The sequence below is a fragment of the Camarhynchus parvulus genome, chromosome 1 (genome assembly GCF_901933205.1).
Source record: "Camarhynchus parvulus chromosome 1, STF_HiC, whole genome shotgun sequence".
Classification (NCBI taxonomy): domain Eukaryota; kingdom Metazoa; phylum Chordata; class Aves; order Passeriformes; family Thraupidae; genus Camarhynchus; species Camarhynchus parvulus.
In genome coordinates, this window is record NC_044571.1 from 95,254,238 (window position 1) to 95,266,180 (window position 11,943).

Below are 11,943 nucleotides of genomic sequence, written 5' to 3' on the forward strand. Positions count from 1 at the left end.
AGGGGTATGTTCAGATTGCAAATGTTTTCCCTAATGTTAGCAGCAAGATAATCTTGCTTTCCCCATGTTTACAGCTCTGTAGTATTTAATAGACAGCAAAAATTAGAAAATTCATGTCTTCCCAGTGGTTCAGATCAGATTTTCTTAATGAAATTACAAGATTCTTAGTAATGTGACTGGAACTAGATTTTCCTTCTTTATCTTAAAATCCTTGGATGTTATTTATCTTAGTTCTATAGGCCGGTGGTATTAAGTACATGTAACTGTAACTACTAGTCCGGTAGTTTTTTTAGAAACAGGTTTTAAGGATGGTCACTTTGGCTGTCCTTGGTCTTCTCTTTACTCTGTGTTAAGAATGTTTCAAGGTCGGATGTATCATCCTGTTGAAGTAATAGGCTGTAGTTTGTTAAATTGAGAGATTTTTGAGCACTGAAGATAACTGCAGTAGGAAACTCTTGGAAGAGACGAGGAGAATTTACTGTCTGGTCTGAGCCTACATGTGAACTAAAGTCACTGTTGGTGTGAAGTATTCAAGAAAAAAAGGAAAAAAATCAGCATATTTTGCTAGTTTTGAGTGCCCTCTTCTGGCCATAAAATAAGATCTCAGTTAGGAAGCTGCCTAGATTTAGGCTTCAGTGTTAGTTTGACAATTTCCTTTAAAAAACTTTGCAGTTATTGTCTTGAATTTGAGTGCTTTGTCCCTCTTGCATGCTCATGAAATGAAACAAATTGTGGAGCCTGAAATTACAGGCAGCAGACCTTTTTTTATGCTCTGTGTGTCATTAAGGGACAGGGCATGAAGAATCATACGTGTACCCAGGAGCTGGCAGCTGTAGTTAAATGACAGAAAAAAATGGTTCCGTTTTTTCTATTTCAAAATAGCAGATTTTCTCTCTGTCTGCCGTCACCTCACTTGATACAGATTTACTTTTGGATGCATCTGCTTGCAGGGTTCTCCCTTTTAACATGCCAGACCAACTGGGAGGTGCTAGTCCCTGTTTTTTTGAAACATGTTTGGAATTCCTAACATTTTTCAGGAGACTAGAAGCTTTTCCAAGCCTTTCCTGTAGTCTTTTTTGCAAATACCTTTTGGAGATTTGGCAGTACTCAAGAAAAATTTTTCTTAATTTTTCGTGGATTAAAAAATGAGTAAATGCTTGAATTGGGGAAAAAGGACAAATGAGAGTTGCAGTGTTGGAAAAGCTTTGTTTAACAGCACAGAGAGAAATGAAAAGAGTTTGATAATAAAAAGACTATGAAAGTGATTTCTCATTAAAAAGTTAGTGCTATATTAAGCTCAGAAGCAAATTATTTTTTAATGCAAAATTTAGGGTAACAAAAAATACAGAGCTGCAGGTAAGGTTAAGTTACTTCTGTAACACTGGATGTCAAAAGCTTGGCTGACAAAAGCCTGGAGTAAAGATCTTTACTGTTAATCTTTTTTGAAGGTAAGAATTGGTGTTGATTCTTTTTGCCCTTGCTGTTACATGCTCAGACTCAGAAACCTGACATGAGATTCAGCTTTCAGAGTTGTGTCCCCACTCTGTAACATCTGCATATGTTGCTTGGACAGCCAGATGTGCCTTCTTTTGGTGCTGGCAGGCATAGCACGAGCAAGGATACAGTACAGCAATTCAGTCTGGGTGCATCCTCTCAGGAAGTCACCTCTCTTATTTTGCTTCTCACTTGCATCCTTACCAAAACAAAAAATTTGTTAGTGAGATCTGTAGCTACAAGCCTGTCATTAAAAAAAAACCATCAAAAAACCAAAACAAAACAAACTAGTAAGGGAAAAGTGGCTGTAAATAGGAATCCAGTCTGCTGTGGGCACATGAACTTCAACTACTTGGTGTTATTAATTTATTTCCAAAATAGCATCATAGGCTTGCCCCTGCATTTACTGTGTCTTCATTTGTTGCTGCTGAATATATTTAAGAACAAGAAGCTTAAATTCAGAGCAGGCACTTGTTCTGAATGGATAGTTTCCTGGAATAATTATTTCAGGCCTCTTGGGATATTCTAGTAATTTTTTTCAAAAACTGAGCAGGGCAATACAAAAGTCTCTTCTCTTGTGTATCAAGATTGAAACAGCAGTGATTTGTATTGATCAGAGATGTGCTAAAAGCTCTTGACTGCTCCATGTTATGCAGACACATCATCTGTTGCACAATGCAGTGCTTGTCTTTAGGAATGGCAGGGTGCTTTATTCCTTACCAAGTGGTGTGAGTGAGAAGAAAACTTCTTGTAGTACTGACTTTTTTCAGCCAAGTGCCATAATTGTGTTTTGCATTGTGTCCACCATGATGTGCAGTGTCTATATCAGTGCTTCAAAAGAAAGAGCTTGTTCACTGTCATCCCAGTGGTGACCTGTGTTGCAACAGCACCACAGAGTTGCATGTGCAGGACCAAAGCCCACTGCTGTGCACAAACATGGAGAGGCAGCTCACTTCCTACCAAAAGACATGGTACCAAACCAGTCTTCCTGAAGGAGGGGGAGGGTTGGAGTACTGGGCCAAGCTGCTGTATTGTTTTAAGCAGCTCAGGAGTGGCAAACCCACGGTTGGCTGTAAATCTGTCAGTGTGCTTACACTGCATCTCACAGGGACTCCGCTCTCTGCTTTTAAACTTCAGCCAGACTAATTGTGTATTGCCACATTTTGATGAGCTCTTTGTGTGCAAGGATGGCAGTGAAGGACCAACTTGAGCTCATCCTTCACGCAAAGTCTGCGCCTTTCTCTTGCAGAACCTCATGGCTTGGTGTGAGACTGAGGAGAGCTTTCACATTCTGAACCCCAATTCTTCTATTTTGTTGTGGCTCAGCACTTGCAGGCAACAGCTACGAGAGGACAGTGTGGTTCCACACTTGAGGGTGCCCCCCAGTGCTTTCTAAGGAGTACCATCCTCGGACAGGCTGTGCTGAACTGCTGGGCTGTGTGAAGGCACCATTTAATTCCAGCTTGCACGGTGTCACAAATCCTTGCTATCCATGTATATTTGAAGACTAAGTGTAAAATACCAAGAAGGACTTAGAATGATTCAGTGCCATAAACATGTGTAACAGCAGGCTGTGCCTGGGGAGCATCAGTAGGATATTCCATGGTACCTTTACTCTGAACTGTGTAGCTGTGTGCATACATGTGCACACACCTTTCTTTGTTTGATTTAGTTGTAAATGTAATGGGGCCAAGGGAATGGACAAGTGCAGGCAGCAGCGCTGTTCTGGGGTGAATTGAATCCTTCACTGTTTATTCTTCCTCAATAAAACATCAAAATTGGTAGTACTTAATCAATTACTATTGTATTTGTAGAACGTAATGTTTCTCTCTTTTTTTCCCCTTCTTTTCTAGATATTTCAAGGGAATACTGAATTGTACCAGGAAGTTCGCAATAATTTCATTCCACCTATACTTGCACGTTTTTTTAGGATTAACCCCTTAAAATGGCACCAGAAAATTGCAATGAAAGTAGAATTGCTAGGATGTCAGTTTAGTATAGGTAAGACAACTGAAAACTTTCAACTGTGCAAGACAAGAAGTGAAACTATTAAGGTTGTACATGAAATGACTAAGATTAAAAGTTATATCATGGGTATATTTTTGGTAAGTCTGAGGTACTTCTTGGCTGTGTAATCCTTCTTTAATTGGTATTTCTGAGGTTATCCAAAAGTTAACTTAACCAGGAAAATACTGAATTTAGGTGTACATAAGGTAATTTACAAAATAAGTGTGTCATAAGATGCCAATCACTTGCTTTTCATGTCATTGATTCCTGGTGGTGGGTTTCCTTGTTATATAACATGAACAAAAGCTTTATAGCAAACTGTTCCAGCTGTCTTCTCCTGAAAATGAGATATGGAAAACTAGCACTCAAAGAACTTACCTTATAAATCCTTTTCTTCTGAAGGTCGTGCTCCTAAAATCACTTTGCCAGTACCACCTCAGAACAAGAATGATAAGAATGCTGACTTCATGGATGACTTCATTCATTCAGTGAAGACTCCGCTGCAGACAGATAAAACAACTTTCACACCTGAAATAAAAAACACTACAGTGACTCCAAGTGTAACCAAAGGTATCCATCATAAACAGTAAAAATGTTTGGAACTCCTTATACTGCTTTGACATATACTAAATGTGCTTTCTGCATTGAAATTTTCTCAAAACAGCAAATTACAGCAGATTATCAATATTTTATTTCTAGTATTTACCAGTTATTAAATACACAAATGATAAAAGGTGTGCAGTTGCATGCTGCATGAAGAAACAAAACCAATCTGCCAAGTAATACATATAATCTAAATGTATACACAATATATATTTTATAGATATATATATAATAGTTCCATCTTCCAGAGCTTGTTCAAGCAGTGTTCAGCTTTTAATCACTGAATAAACTTTGTCAGAAGGAAAAGTTGTAACTTGGACTTCCCTTCTGGATCAATCAGGTGTAACTGCTTTATTTAATAATTTCTTAGAACAAAACACCTTTGATATAGCAAATCTTCTCTGGAGCAGTTTTTTTGACATGAAATTTGAAAAGTGTCACCTGGCATAATCATTTTGTTTATCAAAGAAAATGGTCAGAAAAGTGAGCAAAGTCACTGCAGATGTGGGCACTGCTGAAGTGTCCTTTGGATGGCAGGGGACAGGATCACACACAGACCCAGCACTGACTGATTGGGATTAACTGTTAAGGTACTGTAGAATTTACTTCTTAAAAGAAGTTTGAACTTATATGGTGACATTAAGGGATTTTCTGCATAAATAATAGAATACATTATTGTAGCAGAAAAAACATATATTAAAAGAGATTGATTTTGATGAAAAACCCTGCAAAACCACCAGCTGTGCATGCATGTAGAAGAGCCAGATGTTAATTGAATTTGCACTGTGGGAGCATCCAGCAGAGTAGCTTAGCTGGGGGATCTGGTGTGATGGACACTAAATGTGAAAACTGTGTTCTCTACTCAAGTAATTTTCAAATCAAAAACTGATTTATGAGAAGCTCTTTCTGTCTGACACCACTTAATTTAATGGCTTTCAGATGTGGCATTGGCAGCAGTTCTGGTTCCAGTGCTGGTGATGGTCTTCACTACCCTGATTCTTATCTTAGTTTGTGCGTGGCATTGGAGAAACCGGTAAATGAATAGATGGATGAAAGTGCTTTAAATGTCTGTTAGCCTGGTGTGTGGGAATGAAATGCTGCATATATTGCTGTGGGAGCTCTGTGGTTTGCACTTGTGGAAAGAATTGCCTTCTTTCTGAGAAAAAAATCACTTGACTAGCGAGGACAAAACAGCTTTTGGTAACTGCTTTCATTGGAAGTGCTTTGACTGAAAACTGGTTTCTCTGGTAGCAGCAGACTGGTGATGGGAAGCCAGGTTACTGCTGCTAATACATTAAATTTGAGGACCAGTTACAGCCAAGGTGATAGTTGCTGAGCATTGCTTAATGCATCTTTTGATAAGCAGACTAGTTAAAATAACACTTTTTTCCTTTTTTTTTTCTCACAGCAAGAAAAAAACTGAGGACACGAATGATCTACCTTACTGGGATCGTGCAGGTAACAAAATGGTTTTATGGAGCCATTTGCTCAGTGATTTTTTGTTTGATTTTTATTTCAGATTGCAGTTACAGTTTCCACTAGCAGAAGCTTCTCTAATGCTAACTGAGGCAGGCATAGCAAACTGAATTTCTTTTGTGGACCAACTTAATTTTATTGCTTCTTTCTCTGATTTCTTTTTTTTTAGAAATAGTAAATGTCATGTCTGCTGTTAGATCTGACCACTTCAGGGTTTTTTGTGGATGAAGTAGAAAACCTTTTAATTATACAACACAAGGAGAAAAATTAATTTATAAGGAATGTCTCTATACATTTGATAACCATTTATTTGGTACTTTTTTGTCCTGGAAAAAATTCTTTCATCTTAGCGCATAAATTGGGTCAAAAATTTTGGTTTCATTGCCCTAGTAAGCATTTGGGATTTAGGTATATCTTCTATCCAACTGTCTTGTGCCTCATAAACTTAAGATCAGACAATTGCACCAGGCAGCTCTTTGCAATAGTCCTGAAACCACCTGTGCCCCAGGTGCAAAGGGCAGCTGCAGCAGTTGGGTTGGTACTGCTGTGTGACTGTGCTTCACTTCTCCGGCCTCTGTTAAAAACTTGCATACCTGTGTGTCTCCTCGCTGGCAGTCTTAGGTATGTCTTATGCTTTAGACAAGGAACCTTTTAATCACTTTCATTTGCTACGTATCTATTTCTGATAGCTCACAGCTCTGATGTCTTAGGGTATTACTCAAAATAGTGATAATTGAGTTATTTACCTATGTCAACAAAATACAAGCTGTGCTGAAAAGTATTTTAGTAGCTTAAAATACAGTATATATGCAATCTTGTGCGGGTTTTTTTTGCTTTTTTTTAATTCATGTGAAGGATGGTGGAAAGGGATGAAGCAGTTTTTCCCCATCAAATCAGCAGAACATGAAGAAACTCCTGTATGCTACAGCAGCAGTGAAATCAGTCACCTAAGACCAAGAGAAGTCCCAACAATGTTGCAAACAGAGTCTACAGGTACTTTGTGGGCTGTGCTTTTTATATATATATTTATGTATGTATGTATATGAATGACATGCCAAAAATGTCAGGAATCTGGCTACAATTAGTTATTTCCTGGTTTTGGAGGGGAACAGAGGAGAAATGAGTCATTCTGTGGGTAAGCATATCTCTTAAAATGCAGGCTTTTTTGTGTCTGCTTTCTCATTTCATGTGCTATAGATAGACGCTTGCCCAAGTTAATGCAGTAGCTGAAAGGTTCCTTACTTGTTTTTAAACCTCATAAAGGGTGAAAAAAATTCTTTAGGTTTTATTTTCATGCACTGGAAATAATTTCATCACAATATTTTTATGCACAAATTTGAAATATGGCACTTGATTCTCTACCTTTACTGTATGGGTTAAATCAAACTTGGGATCTGGAAAAGGAGAGTTTATGGATAGCCCCACATGCCCTTTTCCTGGTGAGCTAGGCATGGGAGGAGCATGTGCCTTTGGTTCTGCGCTTACCTGCTGATGGCAGAATTGGGCAGATGTGCAGGAATTAGAGCTTCACTGCAGGCAGAATTAGCTTTCTTGTTTTGCTGCTTGTCTGTTTTACCCAGCTACTCAGGCTTTTCACCTCCAGCTTTTGTAGCTCATATTATCTGTTGAGCTAAAATATCTCAGACTACATGCAGGCTTCCCCTCAAAGGATAAACACTCCATCCCAAGGACCACTTTTTATCGAGATCCAGGCAGAACAATTTTATTTAAACCTAATGTAAATAGAAGAACATTTCAGTCCGCTTCGTTTTCAGGCAGATTTGCAGCATGGGAAGTTGCAGCTCACTTGGGAAGAAGTATAAACCTGAGAAGTGGGGATGTTTTGGTTTTGGCTATCTCAATGGCTTTACCTCTTGGGTGGAAAGGAATCCTTTTCCAAAGCGATTGGCACTGGTGGTCAGAGATGAACCTCTGGTTTGATGTAGGATAGTGATCTCTGGCAGACTATTGACAGGCTGTATTTAATGTGATGCCACTGTAAAACAACCCCAGTAAGTGTATTTATGTTTTGTTTTCTTGGGGCTTGCAACACAGAATATGCTCAGCCTCTGGTAGGGGGAATTGTGGCCACACTTCACCAGAGATCAACCTTCAAACCAGAGGAAGGAAAAGAAGCCAATTATGCTGACTTGGACCCTTACAATTCCCCCATCCAAGAAGTTTACCATGCCTATGCCAAGCCACTGCCCGTAACCGGACCTGAGTATGCGACTCCAATAATCATGGACGTGTCCAGCCATCCCAGCACCCCTCTTGGCACTCCTTCCATTTCCACCTTCAAAGCTGCAGGGAATCAAGCTCCTCCACTGGTTGGAATGTGCAATAAACTGTTATTCAGGACAGACAGTGCATCCTCAGCACAGGCACTGTACGATATACCAAAGGGGCAGCCAGGGCCCTGCAGTGCTGACCGACTTGTGTACCAGGTGCCACAGAGCATGGCCCATCCCACTGTGAGTAAGGATGAACAAAGTTAGTAAGGTAGAATGATGGCTTGTTTCTAAAAGCCAGTTCTATAAAGCTCACAGTTTCCCTTTTTAATTCCGTTGTTTCGGTATTGTTAGTCTTAAATAATACAACATTGAACCAAAAGACGTGGTATGTGAGGTCTGGGAAAACTCTAATTCTGCTTTTCCTTAAGCTGTATGGACAATTAACAGCTTGTCTCCTGCAAAACCGTGGACTTTTTTATTACTACTGTAGAATTGTCTGTCAGACATGAGAGAACTCTTCATGATTAGCTCCAGTAATTCATAGATGTGAGTGATAAATTAGGAGAAACAGTTTAAGTACAAAAGCCAGTTATTTCTTCCTAATGGTACTATTTTTGGGGGGGAAAAAACGCACCTCAATACCCAAAGCTCTTAATTTCTGTGCAAGCACTACAGCTTCTAAAATTCCTATTTTCATTGTAAAATGTCTGCACAACTTTGGACTTAACAAGCTGCTATCAGGACTGATGGCAAAAATCCCTTTAGCTTCATGGCATAAGATAGTTTTGATTCTGAATTACATTATTTCAGCTTTTGTTAACAGAATTGGCAATTTTCAGCTAGCTTGTGTGTTCCTCAGAAGGTTCCTGCCTTTTTGGTAGGTTAGCCTTCCAAAACTAGAAGCTGCTGTCTTGTATAACCTCTTTTCTGCCTCTTCACCTTAAGCCACTCAGTCGTATTTCTTCCTAGGGATCCAGGAGGCACGGACTGACAAAGCAAACTACCTGGGAACTGCTTTTACATTATTCCCTACGCTTGTGAGGGCCACTTGAATATCATCTGCCTCCAAGTCAGACTTCCCTGATGCTCAGTGCAAGAAGCATTCAGGTCTTGGAGGTGACTTGAATTGAGAAAGGCCCTGCCCTGCCCTCCCCCAGTGTCCATTATTCTGTGTTCAGGTGTGAGCTTATACAAAAAAGATCTGTACATACTTTTGTGAGTGCTTAAGGAAGCACACAAATATTCTAATGGTGCACAGTTTCTGTTAGACATGCATTTAGCACATATGGTATGTTTTAGCACAACTGCCAAATTTAGCCTTAGGGCTTTTTTTATGATTGTTCTTATTAGAAGCATGAAAGATTCCAAAACCTTTGCAAATGAATGAGTACTATTCCAAAGAGTGTCCATTTCCAACTTATTTATTGGAATTTGTATCCTTTGAATGTTCCAGTGTTCTGTACTATGAAAATATCGCAATCAGTCATTTACTGGGGTAATGTAGACTCATTTTGGCTAGGTTATCACAAAATGAAAACAGTCTGAATGACATATTTGCCATTTTTTATCTTGTTAGGAAAAACACCCACAGCTTTCTCACCTAAGTAGGAGAAAATTCTACTATAAAAATGCTGTATTTTTATTCTAACAGCACTGTTGGAAGGATGCTGAATCAACTCATATATGTGGACCCCCTCCCTACACAGTAGCCCAGTTTTATGGACTTCAGGTGTTACTGTTTGTTTGTGATGAAATTCAAAGCCTTCTTTACTGCCCAGGTCCTTAAATGCTGTGGAAAATGTCTGAATGGAAGCTGCAGTGCTGTTCAAGGGGCTGACACCATGCCTTATCACCAGTAAAGTATCCTCACTTACCCCTGAAAATCTGTTTGTAGAGGGGCTGTATATAAACTCTGGAGTCAAAAATCACTTGTGGCCTGTTCAGCATCTAAAATATGATATTATGTAGAATCATAGAATGGCTGGGGTTGGAGACCTTAAAGATCATCTACTTCCAATCCCCTGCCATGGGCAAGGACACCTTCCACTAGATCAGAGCTCCATTGAACCTGGCCTTGAACACTTCCAGGGATGCGGGTATGCATAATTTCTCTGAGCAACCTGTTCCAGTGTCTCACCATCCTCACAGTAAAGAATTTCTTCCTTTTATCTAACCTAAACTTCCCCTCTTTCAAGTCTCCACTCATTTCCCCCGTCCTGCCACTGCAGTTCGTGACAAGGACTCCCTCTCCGGCTTCCCTATGGGTCCCTTCAGGTACTGGAAGGTTGTAATGAGGTTCCCACACAATCTTCTCTTCTCCAGTCTGAGCAGCTCCAACCTTCCCAGCCTGTCTCCACAGGGGAGGTGCTCCCATCCTCTTACCAACCTCGTGGCCTCCTCTGGACTTGCTGTAGCAGTTCCATGTCCTTCTTATATTGGGGGCACCAGAGCTGGATGCAGCACTCCAGGTAGGGTCTCACCTGAGCAGACGAGAATCCCTCACCCTTCTGGCCATGCTCCTCTTGATGCAGCCCAAGATCCCATTGGCTTTCTGGGCTGTCAGAGCACATTGCTGGCTCATGTTGAGTTTTTCATCAACCATCACCCCCCGTCCTTCTCTGCAGGGCTCCTCTCAGTCACTTCTCTGCCCAAGCTGTCTGTGAGCCTGGGGTTGCCCTGACCCAGGTGTAGGACAATACCTTTTTCAACTCCAGGAGGTGCCACCTCTCAGGGCTGTCCGGTCCCTCTGGATGGCATACCTTCCCTCCAGCATGTTGATGGCACATCACAGTTTGGTGCCGTGGGCAAACTCGCTGAAGGTGTGCTCAGTCCCACTGTCATCAGCAAAGATGCTGAACGTTCTCTGTGATACCTTAAAGCCCAGTTGTAGAATTTCTGATCATTCATTCTCATTAATTGAGAATGACATTTTTTAGTTATTTGTTTTAGAGCTCGGTGCCTTAAGCCTAAATGTGAATGTAAGGATGGTAAATAAGACCCATTTGTGAACAGCAAATTCCTGCCTATGATTGTTCTTTTTTGTTACTGCAACTTTTTCTGACTGACAAAACTAGTCTGCAATCTTTGTTGTTTTGCTTAAACAGGTAACTGTTCCTAGCTATCAGCAGCAACTATGACTGAAATTATCTGAGCTGATTTTATTTCAAGGGGTGGGAAGTTCTTAGTTTCCATTAAGATGTGACAATACGGTTACAGCGAAGTTAAGAATCCTTTCCATTCTCAACCTGTACCAGTTTAGGCTTAGAAAAATTAATCTATCATAAAAATAAATGGATGTGTCCAAGTCAGTATAAATAACACACCTGGATTTGATTTTTACTGCAGACCAGGAATGGTAGAACTGTGGATAGCTGAAGGCTAAGGTGGTTTAAGAATTATGCAGTTTCTCTGCAGTGGGTTATATTTTAAGCAAAGATAATGCAATTTCATTCTCTGAGGAGCATAAGCTGTTAAAGGAATGGATGTTTTTAAAATGTGAGCCCCTTTTTGGAAGGAATTTGGTCCCAGTCTGTGCTCCTACTTCAGACTTTGGACATGTTGTCTGCTAGGGCTAAGATATATTTGAACATGTAACAGTTGGGTTTAAATTGCATGGCACACTAAGACTGGAATTTCCCTGTGTACAATAAAGGGAAGGTACATTTCATGGGTCTCTCTTACATGTGTATATAAAATGTATTTCAATCTTGTTTGGCTTGAGTATTCTCCCAGAATGTATGTTCTTACCTCAGCATGTATTGTAGTTGCTCAGTATTTGTATATGTTGCTAGGACTTAGACTGTATAAATAGTGAGGGGGTTTTATATGTTAAAAAGTATTTTAAATAAATTGTACATACGTATTGCTCAGTCTGTTTGCTGTTAACACCTACCTTGTATCTAATTCATCTGCACTGTGGAAATGCCAGGGTTATTTGTGAGTTACATGGGATCATGCCCAGTCTCCGACAGTTTCCTGGCAGCAGGTGGGCTGGTCCCTGTCCCCAGTCAGCTCAACCCCTCTGCACTGCTGGAGAGGCTGCTGGTTGAGTCTTCAACCAGACCATGGCTATTGCCAGTTACTGAGTAAAGCTGATGCTGCTTGTGCTTTTTCCTCTTCTTCATATGAA

The 11,943-nt window shown here is 40.2% G+C and overlaps 1 protein-coding gene across 4 annotated transcripts in view; it reads left to right on the forward strand.

The window, feature by feature from the left end:
• The window catches only part of DCBLD2 (discoidin, CUB and LCCL domain containing 2), a 59,505-nt gene extending 47,820 nt beyond the window's left edge, over positions 1-11,685 (forward strand). For all 4 annotated transcript variants that reach the window (XM_030962210.1, XM_030962229.1, XM_030962218.1 and 1 more), the window contains 7 exons: positions 3,348-3,495; positions 3,904-4,071; positions 5,044-5,137; positions 5,513-5,562; positions 6,436-6,573; positions 7,636-8,054; positions 8,784-11,685. In XM_030962210.1, the coding sequence (XP_030818070.1) occupies positions 3,348-3,495; positions 3,904-4,071; positions 5,044-5,137; positions 5,513-5,562; positions 6,436-6,573; positions 7,636-8,054; positions 8,784-8,855 (1,089 nt within the window). In that variant the 3' untranslated portion in view covers positions 8,856-11,685. The remainder of the gene's footprint in view (positions 1-3,347; positions 3,496-3,903; positions 4,072-5,043; positions 5,138-5,512; positions 5,563-6,435; positions 6,574-7,635; positions 8,055-8,783) is intronic.
• The last annotated feature ends 258 nt before the right edge of the window (positions 11,686-11,943 follow it).